At 47.5% G+C, this 17,126-nt stretch overlaps 1 protein-coding gene across 5 annotated transcripts in view; it reads left to right on the top strand.

Annotated features, from left to right (window-relative positions):
• cacna1c (calcium channel, voltage-dependent, L type, alpha 1C subunit) overlaps positions 1 to 17,126 on the top strand; it is a 1,113,964-nt gene that overhangs the window by 686,309 nt on the left and 410,529 nt on the right. For all 5 annotated transcript variants that reach the window (XM_068050762.1, XM_068050758.1, XM_068050759.1 and 2 more), the window contains one exon: positions 9,242 to 9,414. In XM_068050762.1, the coding sequence (XP_067906863.1) occupies positions 9,242 to 9,414 (173 nt within the window). The remainder of the gene's footprint in view (positions 1 to 9,241; positions 9,415 to 17,126) is intronic.

Raw genomic sequence — 17,126 nt, 5'->3', positions numbered from 1 at the left:
CCATTCTTCACCCTCACTGGGGCCTGCCTGACTGACCCTTTAACGGGACAGGAGCTTCGACGGCAACTAATTAGTTGCCGGATGGCTGATAAATGCAGCTAGGCGTCCCACAAATGGCTGAGGCAGGGTTGCTCCTGGCTTTTTGGCCCGTCGTTGGGCCCCCCTGCACCAAACAAATTCCAAGCATAGACTGGTGCTGATTTAATTTATTTTATTTTATTTATTTTTATTTAGAGATACAGCGCTGAAACAGGCCCTTCGGCCCACCGAGTCTGTGTCGACCAAGAACCACCCATATATACTAACCCTACAGTAATCCCATATTCCCTACCACCTATCTACACTAGGGGCAATTTACAATGGCCAATTTACCTATCAACCTGCAAGTCTTTGGCTGTGGGAGGAAACCGGAGCACCCGGCGAAAACCCACACGGTCACAGGGAGAACTTGCAAAGTCCGCATAGGCAGTACCCAGAACTGAACCCGGGTCCCTGGAGCTGTGAGGCTGCGGTGCCGCCCAACTTTGCCAAATCACTGTGAGGGATGTTGCTTTGCAATCATAGATAAAATTATGCAAACTGATAAATTACTTTGGAGAAGCACTGCTGTTCTTCAGCTCTGTTGCTCACAACACCCTGTTTATTAGAGATTTCAAGGTTATGTATCTTACCTTTTCCTAAGAACTATCTGATGAAACTGTTAGTGCTCCCTTGCGAGCGAAAATTAGTGTCTGGGAAAAAGGTTTTTAAAAATGCTATATTGTTTCAAGAAAATTTATCGAAAGCACTTACAACTCAAAAACTAATAAGCAGGCCATCCTCAAAGAGTAAGCAAGTTTCCTTTCTAAGTCTTGTAAATGTAGGCTTGAGCAACCAGGGCAAAAGTAGAGCAGTCGTAAAATATAGAACTTCCTAAACTTTGTCATGAAACACTCTGGAAGTGTGTCCGTGAGTTAATTCTTTTCCATTATCTTTTCTAATCTACAATAAAGGGAGAATATGACTCACTTGCAGGGAGAAAAATACATTTTGTCAAATTCAGAAATAAAAAACACAGTTCAAAAGCATCTTCAGTCAAATTCATTGGAATAGTCATATCATACCCATTAGTCTGAATTTTCCCAGCCCATTGAAGGCAGGCCAGGAAGTGGGAGGGGGTCAGAATATTGGGACGGAAGGCATCAAGATGGAAGCAGATGTCTTCACTTTGGAAGCAGATACTGTGGAGGGAGGCTGGCATGGCAGGAGGACCTTGCAATTGGACAAGGTGGGCAGGTAATTCACACAAAAAATGCTGGAAATACTCAGCAGGTCAGGCAGCATCTGTGGAGAGAAAAACAGAGTTAATTTTTCAGATCCATGTGACCTTTCATCAGAACTGGCAAAGGTTAGAAATGTAATAGATTTTGAGCAAGTGAAAGGGGGGACAAAGAACAAAAGGGAAAGTCTGTGATTGGGCGGAAGGCAGGAGAGATTAAATTACAAAACATTTCATGGTACAAAGCCAAAGGGAGTGGTAATGGGACAAATGAAAAAACAAAGTATGTGTCTGGATGAGGTGATAATGTCGGGAGCCATCCAAACACAAAGTAAAGGGATTAAGAAAGAAACGAGTTGGGGGCGGGGGGGGGGGGGGCGGCGCGGTGTTGGGGCGAGGGGGGAGAATAAAACAAACCAGCAAAGAAAAAATAATGGGGCAGAGGTTATGATCTAAAATTAATGAACTCAGTGTTGAGTCCAGAAGGCTGTAAAGTACCCAGCCGAAAGATGAGGTTCTTTGAGTTTGTGTTGAGCCTCTTTGGAACACTGTAGCAGGCCAAGGACAGAAAGGTCAGAGGGGAGCACAGTGAAGAATTGAAATGAAAAGCGACAGGAAGCTCAGGGTCACGCTTGCAGATTGAACGGAGGTGTTCTGCAAAGCGGTCATCCAGTCTGTTTAGAGGAGACCACATTGTGAGCACTGAAATCAGTATACCAAATTGAAAGAAGTACAAGTAAATCGCTGTTTCACTTGGAAGAAGTGCTTAGGGCCCTGGATGGTGAGAAGGGAGGAGATAAAAGGGCAGGTGTGGTATCTCCTGCGCTTGCATGGAAAGGTGTCATAGGAAAGCAGGGAGTTATTGGTGGTGACTGAGGAGTGGACCAGCACTGGATGCTTTGGACCTTGTTCATTTAATCACTTCACAAAATCACTTACATTTGAATGGACGAGCCCTAACTTTTTCTGGTGTGTTTAGTGGTTATCCAGTGGGTAAGTATCGCAACTTTGTGGGCTGAATTTTCGGGCCTAACCGAGGTCAGGATCAGAGGAAGATGGGATCCGAATATACTGGAAATTGCCAGTGTACCAGTTTCCTGATACCATTCCCGGTGCCAGCTATGTTAACCAGATCACAATCCTGCCATCCCCTATTAAGGCCAATTAAAGTGCTTGCTGAGTTCATTAACAACTCATTAACTGGCGGGGGGGGCGCGTTTTGAGAATTTCACAGGGAGCACGGGCTACACACACTGTCTGGGGCATGTGCAGCCCCTGCCTCCTGTGAAAGGTACAGAGTGGGGAGCCAGTCTTGGGCGCCCCAGAGAATTAGCACCGAGCCGTAAAAGTTGAAATGGCGCAGAGGGGAACTTGACTCGGACATTAGGAGACAGCTGCTCTTGGCACTGCACAGGTGACTGGCAGAGTGGGCAATAAGCACTCGGGCAGTATAAGGGGTTGTCACCCTCCTGGCATTGTGAGGCAGAAGTGTAGGGAGCAAGGCTGCAAAGAACAATTGGACAACCAGTTGAGCACAAGGAAGTCAGGAGCTGCACGTCTCTCAGATTTTGGGTCCAGTGGCAATGAGGGCAACACTCTCCACAGGAAGTGCGGTGCCCTGGGCATCAGGAGGGCAGAGGAGAGGAACAAGGAGCTGGAAGGACATGGATGCCATACCCATCACATAGGATCTACTGGTGAAGATGTAGCTCCTGGAGACCCAGTGCTGCAGGAGACTGCGACTCTCCAGGCAGATGGTCACAGACATTTGTGCCCTTATTGCTGAAAACCTTGCATCTTGCAGCACTGGTTGTCATGCCCTGCCAGTCACCATCAAATTAACTGTGGCCTTGAACTTCTTCACTTCTGGCTCCTTCCAAGGATCAGCTGCGGACCTTGGTGGCATCTTGCAAACAGCTGCCCACCACTGCATCTCACGAGTCACTGATGCCCTCTTTGTGAGAGCTGGACAATGCATTCATTTCACGACAGATGAGGCCTCACAGGCACAGAGGGCATTGAGCTTTTCCACCATTGCTGGATTCCCCCGGGGGAAGGCCATCATCAATTGCACCCATGTGGCCATCAAGGTACCAAGTGACAGGCCAATGAGATTCATGAAGAGGAAGGGCTTCCACTCTCTCAACGTCCAACTAGTTTGTGATCGCAACAAGAGCTGTGCCATTTGTGTGCTCACTTTCCTGGCAGCTGCCATGAGTCCTTCATTCTCTGACAGTTCAGGCTGCCACACATCTTCACTCCAACCACCAAAGTCCGTGGAAGGATCCTAAGGAACAAGGGATATATGTTGAATAGATTGCTACTCACCCCTCTATGAGACCTCCAGACAGAGGCGCAAAGGTGATACAACCAATGCCATCTGCTCACCCGGACCACCATTGAGCAGGCCATTGGGCTTCTGAAGATGTAATTCTTGTGCCAGGACTGGTCGGGCAGAGCCCTCCGATACACCTCTGCAAGGGTCTCGGTTATTGTAGTATAATGCTGCACTCTCCATAACATGGCCCTCCAGAGAGGTGTGGACCTTGAGGAAAGTGAGGCCCTGAAACCACATAGCTCATCGGAGGAAGAGGAGGAAATAGAGGAGGAGGAAGAGGGTACAGAACACTGAGGTGTTCCAGCTGCACAGGGAGGTGGCTGGGCATGGCGCAGGGTATGAAGATCCTGTTAGGATGCCATGAATGTCAGGGATAATTTGATTCAGGAATGCTTCAGCTGCACCCCTCTGACCCAGGATGAAGGGCATGCTATGGATGTCAGTCTGAGGTACCTGTGCTAACAAATACACGCAAGACGCAGCCTGAAACATCTCATCACTTACCTCCAATGATGGATGCACATCTGACCAGAGATTCTGCCCTCACAGTGGAGGGACCCTTGATTTTATTTACCTCCTCATGCCACTTTCCTTGTCATGTCGGCAATAAAAAGAGTCTCAGATGTGTGGCTTAAAGTGTCATTATTTATTTATACAGTGCAAAGAAATGGACATTGTGCTCAGAGACAGTAAGAAGACACCCAGTTGATATACTCAGTGCTCCGCGCTGCGCAGTGGCCTCTGCGCTCGGTCACTCCTACACACTACACCCCTATGGCCTCGGAGGAGGTGGAGGCAGCCTGCTCACTTGTCTCTGGCCGTGGGGCATCTCCAGAGGCTGCTTGGCTGCATAATTGCAAGGGCAACCTCTGTCACTTAGACCTGCAGCACAGAGGCTCTCACTATCAGAGGAGTCGAGGAGGCCAAGGACGATGATGGAGCCCCATGAGGGGTGGCACCCTCATCCTCCTCCATGACATCCTGAGCCCATGCCAGACACACTGGATGCCTGAAGGGGGACACCAACTAAGACGCAACAGGTATCCACTCTAAACATCTCTGTGCCACGAGTGCCATTGACTGCTCTAGACTACATAGTGTGGCATATATCCTGTGCATGCCAGTGCGCTGCTCCTACATCCACTAAGAGTGATACTGCATATGGATCTCCATGAAGTTGGCCGCTGTCTCAATGGAGGAGCTCATGCACTCATAGCTCTGAGCCATGGTGGTGCACATAAGCTGGATGGACTCCTCCATCCTCTGCCCACAATCCAACACTGCCTCAGGGAACTCCGACATAAGGGAGCACATCTCTTGCTACTGTTCCAAGTAGATAATCCTTTCTTCTGACTCCTGAGGTTCTACATCTATGCCCAGCTAAGCAGGAATGTGTCTGCCCTCCCCGCTCTGAGGTGGAACTGACCACAGCTCTCTCTGCCTCTGGCACCTCCACCTCCCCACTAGCGCCGTGCTCCTCACCCAATGATCGCACGCGAGGACCCACTCTGGTGAAAATATCTGTGCTCATGGATGGTGCACTTGAAAGGTGTGACAGTGCTTCTTCTATTTCAGTCCTCTCCTCCTGGGCCGCTGCTTGGGAGGGAGAGGGTCTCCTTGGATGGACGGCTGCTTATGTGGGAGACACAAGAAAAGATAATGAGAGCTAGCTTTGGAGAGTAGAGGTCTCTGCAGTGCTGAGGTTTCCCAATGGAAATCATTGTTTGGCATGCTGTCATATGTGGTGGAGTTCATTGCACTCACTGAATGAGCACAGTGCCTTCTGAAATCATCATGTGCACCATGACTGCCCATTTCACCAGGGCCAACTTCCTCCTGGTCAGCAATCCTGGCAATTTCCATTGCTTGGTCCTCCATGAAAGTAATGACATGAAAGTAGGGGACACAGTGGCGGCACAGTGGCGCAGTGGTTAGCACTGCAGCTTCACAGCTCCAGCGACCCGGGTTCGGTTCTGGGTACTGCCTGTGTGGAGTTTGCAAGTTTTCCGTGTGACTGTGTGAGTTTCCAGGCCTCTGACTCTCCTGGGACATCTTCCAAAGGTCAGCAAACGTATTTAAACAGTAGCCACAGAAATGGCTGCCGTGGTCATAAGAAACATAGGAAATAGGAGCAGGAGTAGACCATTCAATCAGGTCATGGCTGATCTTCTACCCAAACACCATTTTTTTTCACTATCCCCATATCCCTTGATATCTTCAATATCTAGAAATCTATCAATCTGTCTGAACATACTCAATGACTGAGCCTCCACAGCCCTCTGGGGTAGAGAATTCCACAGATACACCACTCTCTGAATGAAGAAAGTCCTCCTTATCTCAGTCCTAAATGGCCTACGTCTTATTCTGAGACTGTGTCCCCTTGTTCTAGACAGCTCCCCCCCGCCAACCCAGCCAGGGGAAACATCCTTCCTGCTTCAACCTTGTCGAGCTCTGTAAGAATTTTGTATGCTTCAATGAGATCACCTCACATTCTTCTAAACTCGAGAGAATACAGGCCCAGACTCCTCAATCTCTTCTCATAGGACAATCCTGCCATCTCAGGGATCAGTCTGGTGAACATTCATTGCACTCCCTCTATGGCAAGTATATCCTTCCTTTGGTAAGCAGACCAAAACTGTAGACAATACTCCGGGTGTGATCTCACCAGTTGCAGTAAGACATCTTTACTCCTGTACTCGAATCCTCTTGCAATAAAGGCCAACATACCATTTGCCTTCCTAATTGCTTGCTGCACCTGCATGTCTACTTTCAATGACTTATGAACAAGGACACCCAGGTCTCTTTGGACGTCAACACTTACCAATCCCGCACCATTTACGAAATACTCAACATTTCTGTTTTTCCTACCAAAGTGGATAACTTCACATTTTTACACATTATATTCCACCTGCCATGTTCTTGCCCATTCACTTAGCCTGTCTGAATCCCCCTGAATCCTCACAATTCACATTCCCACCTGATTTTGTGTCATCAGGAAACTTGGAAATATTACATTTGGTCCGCACATCAAAATCCCAACTGATCCTTGCCCCACTAGTCACAGCCTGCCAACCTGAGAATGACCCATTTATTCCTACCCTGTTTAAATTGGCTGGCGCTTTAGTAGTCCCGCCTCTGTTCTCACCCCCATGGCCGCTAACTGGAGGGCGAACTCATCTCCACATCAGTTAAGGGGACACCGTGGTGCATATCGTGCATCATTTCCATTTTCCCCAGAGGGCGGGTTTATGACCTAGAAATCGTCCTGGCTCGCATCCCCGCCCTCAACCCAAAAATCCAGCCCTATGTGTTTTAATAGCGAGTCTCTCGTTGAGATAGCGGTATGGCGCAGCTTCTGTTAGAGCAGGAAAACTCGGACAGAAACTTCCTGATTTCCGTGTTTAACTGCGCATGTATGGACACCGGAAGTTTCTATCCGATTTACTAAATAATGGTGGGTGCTGCCAGCCTCACCGATATTCTTAACCCAAAATGTGGGCCATTATTTCTCCAGGAAACATAGGCTGGAATTTTACATTGGCGAGCCCGCCTCCACTGTGCCTGAGGAGCCATGCCATGATTTTACGTTTCCCAGGCCCTTAATTGACCTTGGGCAGGACTTTCACCTCTCTGAGGCAGTAAATCCTGCTTAATGGAGCTAAGTGGCCACTGCTGGGACTGTACCCAGCCGCAGCAGCAAGAGGACGACAGCCCTGGAAACAAAATAAGATTTTGGGCCCTTGCCAGGGACAATCAGCTGGGCCCCGGCGAGGCAAGGGGTGTCGGTTGAGGGAGGGGGGGTTGACTTTATTTCGGTGGGGGCGGTTGGGGCTTCAGGGGGGCCCTCTGTGGGGCATAGGGTGCCCAATCAGGAGGGATCTGGTGGCCTTCTGGGGGCCTGAGCCACCCACCTGCCACGAGTAAAATACCAGCGACTTTGGGAGGAGGCCCTTAAGTGGCAGTTAATTGGCCACTTAAGGGCCTTGATTGGCCTGGGGCAGGCAGGCATCGGGAATGGCACTCCCTGCCTCCCACTCAATTTTACGGCCCCGCTCCCCGCCACCAGCCCGCTCCTGGAGGGGGGGGCTTAAAATTCCGGCCATAGTTTTGTTGTCAAGTGAGCTGTTATAATTCTGCTCTAGTATCATCTTCTTGTAAACCAACCCCTTTCTGGTCATAGGATTATGGAGTTGCATAGGAAAATCACAGTGCCCACATGATAGGAAAGCTCAAAATGTACACCAACTAAAATGATAGTGAAAACACATATGCTGGCCAGAATTTCACGAGGAGGCAGTGGCTGCACCCACTGGCTAGAAAGCCAGGATGAGCCCACCTCTGTTGGCCCTAGAAGCCCTTATCGTATTTTGCGTGGCTTGGGCAATTAATTGTCTACAGTCGTGGCTTCCGCCCCTCTGAGGCAGGATGTCCCGCCTCTAAGAGCTGCCAGCCAATCAGAGGGCTGGCAACTCTTCAGACCCAGCAGTGCCACCAGGAGAAGTGGCCACTGCTGGGACTGCACCCAGCGAGAAGAGGCACTCTGGGCACTGGCCTCGAAAGCAGGTAAGTGGGGTCAGGGCTCACTGGGACCAATCGGCCATCCCCCAGCAAGGTTGGGGGAGTTGATCAAGAGGGCAGGGACGAGTGTTCTGGTGGAGGCAGCCTGTGTTGCTTGGGGGGCCCTCCGTGGGTCACAGGGTGCCCGATCAGGAGGGCCCCCCCAGCCAACAAGGAGGCCGCCAGGTATTATTGGACAGCCTCCCCAGGTGGCACAGTGCCCATCTGCCGCTGGTAAAATAATTGGCCACTTAAGGGCCTCAATTGACCTAAGGGCAGGTGGGCTGCTTGCTACCTTCCCTTCTGCTGGTAAGATACCAGCCAGGGTGGGTAGTTGATGGGCATCCCTCGCCATCCCAATGAATCTTAGATAACCCCCCACCCCTGCCTCCCAGCCCACTCCCGAGGGGTTGGTGGGGAGCATTAAATTCTGGCCAATGTTTGTGAGTGATGTAAACTGTAACAGCGAAATTGAAGTATCTGAGATCCTTTTACACACACCCACAGGTTATTTATTCTGAATGTAATTTAGCTATCAATGACCTGCTGCTGGGATAGTATTAACAATAAGTCCTGTACTTATCGTTTAATCCTATAAACCTCATTTTAAATGTCACGAGCAGTGATCCCTGTTTCAAACTATTATCATGTCACCTTAGCAATGTTTCCACTATGTTTGTAATGTCACTAACACATTGTGATGTGTGGAAATCGACCCCAGTGATATTGGAGTAATTTTTTAAATTGAGGCATTTCAAAAGCATAAAGAGCAAGACTTATTCCAAATGAGTAAGATTTAACAGGTCTGGATTTTGATGATTTTACATTTTAAAGTGATACCATTAGAAACCCTCAACTAAATTGCAAAATCCTATGCAGGTACGATCAAACTTCAATTTTACATGCTGATGGGAACATTAAAGGAGCTGTGTTGATTGGGACCTGAATGTGGTTATGCTATAAAGCAGCTGGGGTTGGGAATGGGAAATTATGCAGATTATGTGACAACATAATTTGTTCTAACTAGATAAATTGTATGTGTTGCTTCTGTCACCTAAAGCTTGCCTTCTGTGTTTTGTGGGAAATAGAGAGTTTTCCAAAGAGAGGGAGAAGGCCAAAGCTCGTGGTGATTTTCAGAAGCTAAGGGAGAAACAACAGTTAGAGGAGGATCTCAAAGGTTACCTGGACTGGATTACCCAAGCAGAAGACATAGATCCAGAGAATGAAGATGAGGGAATGGATGAAGATAAACCTAGAAACTGTAAGTGACAACATTTCACTTCCAGATGTAATAATATTTATATCAAGAGTAGATTTCATTTGGATAAAACATGGTACTGACACACTGTATTTTAAAAAATGTGATGTTATTACTATTTTTGGAAGTACGCAGGCCATTAAAAACTTGTATACTCTCATTTATATGATGCAGGCTACAAATATTTTGGCAGGCTACTAGATTTTACATGTCAGCATATAGTTGACTGTCATTTAGCAAAAGCCTGTACCTGAGAGATAGCACAGAATTTAAATCACAAAGAAATAACACTAGAGTGATGGCTGTTTTGCTCCTGTGATTTTCTCACATTGCAGAATTTCAGTTGTGTTACCATAGGAAACCTGAGTAGATGCCAAGTGCATCCACACAGCAAGGAAGAAAATTGCAGCATTCAGCATCATTACTGGATTAATTTATTTCATTTCAGAGTAGTCAACTCAAAGGGACTTTAGCTGAGATTTGGAGCAGTTTGCCTCCCAGCTCGCCGAGTAGAAGGAAGACAATAACTTGAAAAGGATGAGAGCGAGGATGCTTTAACTCTACCAACCACCAACATCCCACCACCCCCCACCATCCCGCCCCCCCCCCCCCCCCCACTCCAATAATCTGATTTTTACTCCTTAATTTCTGCTGGCTATTGAATTTTGTTGCTTAAATGGATGATATATTAAAAATACAAGACACCTGCAACTATATCAAAATCCTTCTTAAAATATTCTTAAAACAGTGAACTACATGCCAGTTAGCCTCACATCAATCATTGGGAAATGCTGGAATCTATTGTTAAGAAAGTCTTAACAATGAACTGAAAAAAGCACAGTATGGTTAAAAGAAATCAACATGGTTTTATTAAAGAAAAATTTATTGGAGTTTTTTGCGGATGTAATGAGTAGGGTAGATAAAGGGGAACCAGTAGATGCAGTAGACTTGGATTTCCAAAAGGCATTCAATAAGGAGCCAGACGAAAGGTTAATAGGCAAGGTAAGGGCTCATGGAGTTGTGGGTAATATATTCGCATGGATAGAGGATTGGTTAACAGACAGGAATCAAAGAGTGAGGTTAAACAGGGCATTTTCAAGTTGGCAGGCAGTGAATAGTGGAATGCTGCAAGGATCAGTTCTGGGGTCTCAGCTATTTACAATCAATATCAATGACTTAGATGAAGAAACAGAGAGTAATGTATCTAAGTTTACTGATGATATAAAAGTAGGTGGAAAGGTAAGCTGTGGGAAGGACACAGAGAGGCTGCAAAGAGATAGAGACAGATTAAGTGAAGTGGCGACACAGCGATGGTCCACCAAATTGGTCCTTGGGATGAGGGGGTTGTCTTATGACAGTCTATGACTACCAAAACTGTCATGGGCATATGTATCTGCGGCAGGCAGATTGGTGAGAACGAGGTCAAGTATATTTTTCCCTCTTGTTGGTTCCCTCATGACCTGCCGCAAACCCAGTCTAGCAGCTATGTCCTTTAGGACTCGGCCAGCTTGGTCAATAGTGGTGCTACCAAGTCAGTGGTGCTACCCAGAGTACATTCTGTGCCCTTGCTACCCTCAGTGCTTCCTCCAAATGGTCTTCAAAATGGAGCAGTACTGATTCATCAGCTGGGGGGGCAGTAGGTGGTAATCAGTAGGAGGTTAAAAGCAAAATACTGCGGATGCTGGAAATCTGAAACAAAAACAAGAAATGCTGGATTCACTCAGCAGGTCTGGCAGCATCTGTGGAAAGAGAAGCAGAGTTAACGTTTCGGGTCAGTGACCCTTCGTCGGAACTGACAAATATTAGAAAAGTCACAGATTATAAACAAGTGAGGTGGGGGTTGGGCAAGAGATAACAAAGGAGAAGGTGCAGATTGGACCAGGCCACATAGCTGACCAAAAGGTCACGGAGCAAAGGCAAACAATATGTTAATGGTGTGTTGAAAGACAAAGCATTAGTACAGATTAGGTGTGAATATACTGAATATTGAACATCAGCAAGTGCAAACCTGAAGAAAAACAACCTGAAAAAAACAGTGGGTAAGCAAACTGAACAAACTAAGATGAAATGAAATAAATGCAAAAAAAAGATTGTAAAAAATGTAAAAAGGAATGCAAAAAAAAAAGGAAGAAAAAATAACTAAAAATGACTAAAAATGAAAGTAAAGTGGGGGGCTGTCATGCTCTGAAATTATTGAACTCAATGTTCAGTCCGGCAGGCTGTAGTGTGCCTAATCGGTAAATGAGATGCTGTTCCTCGAGCTTGCGTTGATGTTCACTGGAACACTGCAGCAATCCCAGGACAGAGATGTGAGCATGAGAGCAGGGGGGAGTGTTGAAATGGCAAGCAACCGGAAGCTCAGGGTCCTGCTTGCGGACTGAGCGGAGATGTTCCGCAAAGCGGTCACCCAGTCTGCGCTTGGTCTCCCCAATGTAGAGGAGACCACACTGTGAGCAGCGAATACAGTATACTACATTGAAAGAAGTACAAGTAAATCGCTGCTTCACCTGAAAGGAGTGTTTGGGGCCTGGGATAGTGAGGAGAGAGGAGGTAAATGGGCAGGTATTACACCTCCTGCGATTGCAAGGGAAGGTGCCCTGGGACGGGGACGAGGTGGTGGGGGTAATGGAGGAGTGGACCAGGGTGTCGCGGAGGGAACGATCCCTTCGGAATGCTGACAGGGGAAGGGAGGGGAAGATGCGACTGGTAGTGGCATCACGCTGGAGGTGGCGAAAATGGCGGAGGATGATCCTTTGGATATGGAGGCTGGTGGGATGAAAAGTGAGGACAAGGGGAATCCTGTCACGGTTCTGGGAGGGAGGGGAAGGGGTGAGCATAGAGGTGCGGGAAATGGATCGGACATGGTTGAGGGCCCTGTCAACCACAGTGGGGGGAATCCTCGGTTGGGGAAAAAGGAAGACATATCAGAAGTGATGTCATGGAAGGTAGCATCATCAGAGCAGATGTGTCGGAGACGGAGAAACTGGGAGAATGGAATGGAGTCCTTACAGGAGGCAGGGTGTGAAGAAGTGTAGTCAAGGTAGCTGTGGGAGTCGGTGAGCTTACAATGAATATTAGTAGACAGCCTATCCCCAGAGATGGAGACAGAGAAGTCGAAGAAGGGGAGGGAAGTGTCGTAGATGGACCATGTAAAGGTGAGAGAAGGGTGGAAATTAGAAGCAAAGTTGATAAAGTTTTCCAGTTCGGGGTGGGAGCGGGAAACGGCACTGATACAGTCATCAATGTACCGGAAAAAGAGTTGGGGGAGGGGGCCTGAGTAGGACTGGAACAAGGAATGTTGAACATATCCCACAAAAAGACAGGCATAACTAGGACCCATGTGGGTACCTATTGCAACACCTTTTACTTGAAGGAAGTGCGTGGAGTTGAAGGAGAAGTTATTCAATGTGAGAACAAGTTCAGCCAGGCGGAGGAGGGTGGCAGTGGATGGGAACTGGTTGGGCCTCTGCTCAAGGAAGAAGCGGAGAGCCCTCAGACTGTCCTGGTGGGGGATGGAGGTGTAGAGAGATTGGACGTCCATAGTGAAGAGGAGGCAGTTGGGGCCAGGAAACTGGAAAGTGTCAAAATGACGTAGGGCGTCAGAAGAGTGATGGATGTAGGTGGAAAAACACTGGACCAGCGGAGAAAAGATAGAGTCAAGAAAGGAATAAATAAGTTCAGTGGGGCAGGAACAGGCTGAATCAATGGAAACAATGGATCTGCCGGGACAGTCCTGTTTGTGGATTTTGGGAAGGAGATCGAAGCAGGCTGTCCGGGTTGCAGGTCTATGAGGTTGGGAGCTGTCGAGGGAAGATCTCCAGAGGAGATGAGGTCAGTGACAGTCCTGTGGACAGTCGCTTGATGTTTGGTGGTGGGGTCATGGTCCAGGGGGAAGTAGGAAGAAGTGTCTGAGAGTTGGCGCTGAGCCTCTACAAGATAGAGGTCGGTATGCCGTACAACAACAGCACCACCCTTGTCTGCAGGTTTGATGACAATGTCGGGGTTAGACCTGAGAGTACGGAATGCGGCAAGTTCAGAGGGGGACGGGTTAGGGTGAGTGAGGGGGGCAGAGTAATTGAGATGATCAATGTCTCGCCGACAGTTTTCAATGAAAAGATCAAGAGCGGGTAAGAGGCCATAGGGAGGGGTCCGGGTAGAGGGAGAATGCTGGAAGTGGGTGAATGTTTCTGCTGATCGCGGGGGAGGACTTCTGGTCAAAGAGGTGAGCCCGGAGACAGAGGTGACGGAAGAAGAGCTCAACGTCATGCCGAGCGCGAAATTCATTGAGGTGGGGGCGTAAGGGGATAAAACTGAGTCCTTTGCTGAGTACAGAATGTTCAGCGTCAGAGAGGGGGAGGTCAGAGGGTATAGTGAATACAGGGCAAGGGGTCAGATCAGAAGGGATGGGGTCAGAGGGAAGTGAAGGGGAATAAGGATCTGGAGGGGCATTAGTCCCCATTAGCTGCTGGAGCTTGCGTTCCTTGACACCTGAAAGGAAGAAAAAAAGTTTGCATCAGTATTCACCAAAGAGAAGGACTTGGTGGATGATGAGCCTAGGGAAGGGAGTGCAGATAGTCTCAGTCATCTCATTATCAAAAAGGAGGAGGTGTTGGGTGTCTTGCAAAGCATTAAGGTAGATAAGTCCCCAGGGCCTGATGGGATCTACCCTAGAATACTGAGGGAGGCAAGGGAAGAAATTTCTGGGGCCTTGACAGAAATCTTTGCATCCTCATTGGCTACAGGTGAGGTCCCAGAGGACTGGAGAATAGCCAATGTTGTGCCTTTCTTTAAGAAGGGTAGCAAGGATAATCCAGGAAATTATAGGCCGGTGAGCCTTACGTCAGTGGTAGGGAAACTATTAGAGAGGATTATTCGGGACAGGATTTACTCCCGTTTGGAAACAAACGAACTTATTAGCGAGAGACAGCATGGTTTTGTGAAGGGGAGGTCATGTCTTACTAATTTGATTGAGTTTTTTGAGGAAGTGACAAAGATGATTGATGAAGGAAGGGCAGTGGATGTCATCTATATGGACTTCAGTAAAGCCTTTGACAAGGTCCCGCATGGCAGACTGGTACAAAAGGTGAAGTCACACAGGATCAGAGGTGAGCTGGCAAGATGGATACAGAACTGGCTCGGTCATAGAAGACAGAGGGTATCAGTGGATGGGTGTTTTTCTGAATGGAGGGATGTGACTAGTGGTGTTCCGCAGGGATCAGTGCTAGGACCTTTGCTGTTTGTAGTATATATAAATGATTTGGAGGAAAATGTAGCTGGTCTGATTAGTAAGTTTGCGGACGACACAAAGGTTGGTGGAGTTGCGGATAATGATGAGGATTGTCAGAGGATAAAGCAGGATATAGATCGGTTGGAGACTTGGGTGGGGAAATGGCAGACGGAGTTTAATCCGAACAAATGTGAGGTAATGCATTTTGGAAGATCTAATGTAGGTGGGAGGTATACAGTAAATGGCAGAACCCTTAGGAGTATTGACAGGCAGAGAGATCTGGGCGTACAGGTCCACAGGTCACTGAAAGTGGCAACGCAGGTGGATAAGGTAGTCAAGAAGGCATACGGCATGCTTGCCTTCATAGAGTATAAAAATTGGCAAGTCATGTTGCAGCTGTACAGAACCTTAGTTAGGCCACACTTAGAATATTGCGTGCAATTCTGGTCGCCACACTACCAGAAGGACGTGGAGGCTTTGGAGAGGGTACAGAGGAGGTTTACCAGGATGTTGCCTGGTCTGGAGGGCATTAGCTATGAGGAGAGGTTGGAAAAACTCGGATTGTTTTCACTGGAACGACGGAGGTGGAGGGGCGACATGATAGAGGTTTACAAAGTTATGAGCGGCATGAACAGAGTGGATAGTCAGAAGCTTTTTCCCAGGGTGGAAGAGTCAGTTACTAGGGGACATAGGTTTAAGGTGAGAGGGGCAAAGTTTAGAGGGGATGTGCGAGGCAAGTTCTTTACACAGAGGGTGGTGAGTGCCTGGAGCTTGCTGCCGGGGGAGGTGGTGGAAGCAGATACGATAGCGACGTTTAAGAGACATCTTGACAAATATATGAATAGGAAGGGAATAGAGGGATATGGGCCCCGGAAGTGCAGAAGGTGTTAGTTTCGGCAGGCATCAAGATTGGCGCAGCCTTGGAGGGCCGAATGGCCTGTTCCTGTGCTGTACTGTTCTTTATTCTTTGTTCTTAATGCGTCGGATAAGACAAAGGATGAAATGAAACTGCGGAATAGAACAGCTTTGAGATAAGGCGAGGCAGTGCTTCTGGAGAGAGATGTCCAGTGTGTACATGTGGCGGCTCATAGTACTGAGTGTGGATTTCAGGATGCAGCGAGAACAGCAGTCCGAGGAACGTTGTATTTCTCGGAGATACCTGTGAACCTTTGTGGATTCAAAACATGATGGGTGAAACTGCAGTTGGAATCCACGTGGAATACGTCGGAGCCAGAGACAGTCACTGAGGAAGGAGATGTGGCTGTGCAAATGAGTTTTGGTAGACATTTTATCAAACACCAGGTGGGAAATAGAAAGCAATGAAGGTGAACGAGGTAAAAGAGACATACTAAAATCCTGTAGGAGGGAAGAGGAGACCTTCTTCAAGGCAGACATTCCTGGAAGAGATTCTGAAGAGATTTTGAAGGAGCTGGATAGGAAAGACATTGTGAGATAGTTTCCGCTGGTCAGGGAATCTAAAACACTGGGGCACAGTCTCAGGATAAGGGGCCAATCATTTAGGACTGAGATGTGGAGAAATTACTTCACTTAAAGGGTTGTGAATCTTTGGAATTCTCTACTCCAGAGGGCGGTGGATACTCCATCGTTGAATACATTTAAGGCTGAGATAGAGTTTTGGTCTCTCAGGGAATCAAGGGATATGGCAAGTGGGCAGGAAAGTGGAATTGAAGCCTAAAATCAGCCATGATCGTATTGAATGGCGGAGCAGGCTTGATGGTCCATATGGTCTAATCCTGCTCCTGTTTCGTGTGTTCGTATGTTCTTGAGTTCTTGCGATGATGGTGCTCATAGGATGGGTGATCAAAGGATTTTCACTTAGTCACAATGAAGGAACAACGATGTGTGACTTGAAAGCCCTCACTTCCTATTTAATTTTCTGTGCCTGCTTGGAATGTAACTGCTCTGCACTCACCATCCACCCACCCACCGCCCCCTCCCACAACCCCCACCTGCAGTTTTACTTCAGTTCTAGATTTTTTATGGCATGTACAAAGTTTGTTATTTTTTGTTCGTCTGTCTGTATGTATTATTTTCCCATAAAATCAACTGAAAAAAGTAGTGCATTTGTGAGGCTCTGCACCATCGGGATCCTACATCAGGAACAAGGTTTGCAAATTTACACATATCCCATCATTGCAGTTCGAATTATGCCACAACTTTCCTTCATTGGAGCTTGCTGTCCATCAGTATTGATAAATAATTTTAAATAATTTCATTGTGGTCTCAGAGGATTACAAGTACCAGCAATTGGTTAATATCCAACCTATTAGGTCATTTAATATGCACGCCTGCTACTATTTCTGAATATTTCCCACCCATCCTCGTGCTTCATCTCCTGTATTATTAAATGTTTATTCCTGTATCAGGTGTAGTCCCTTGTTTTTCAGTCTCTATTTCTCCTCAGCTTACAACTGTTAATCTCTGTCTAAAAGTCCTGTGACCAGTTTTCTTTATTCTAGCCACATGG

The sequence above is a fragment of the Heterodontus francisci genome, chromosome 18, assembly GCF_036365525.1.
Source record: "Heterodontus francisci isolate sHetFra1 chromosome 18, sHetFra1.hap1, whole genome shotgun sequence".
Taxonomy (NCBI): domain Eukaryota; kingdom Metazoa; phylum Chordata; class Chondrichthyes; order Heterodontiformes; family Heterodontidae; genus Heterodontus; species Heterodontus francisci.
Note: the sequence above shows the minus strand (reverse complement) of the source record. Positions and strands in the feature narration are given on the sequence as shown.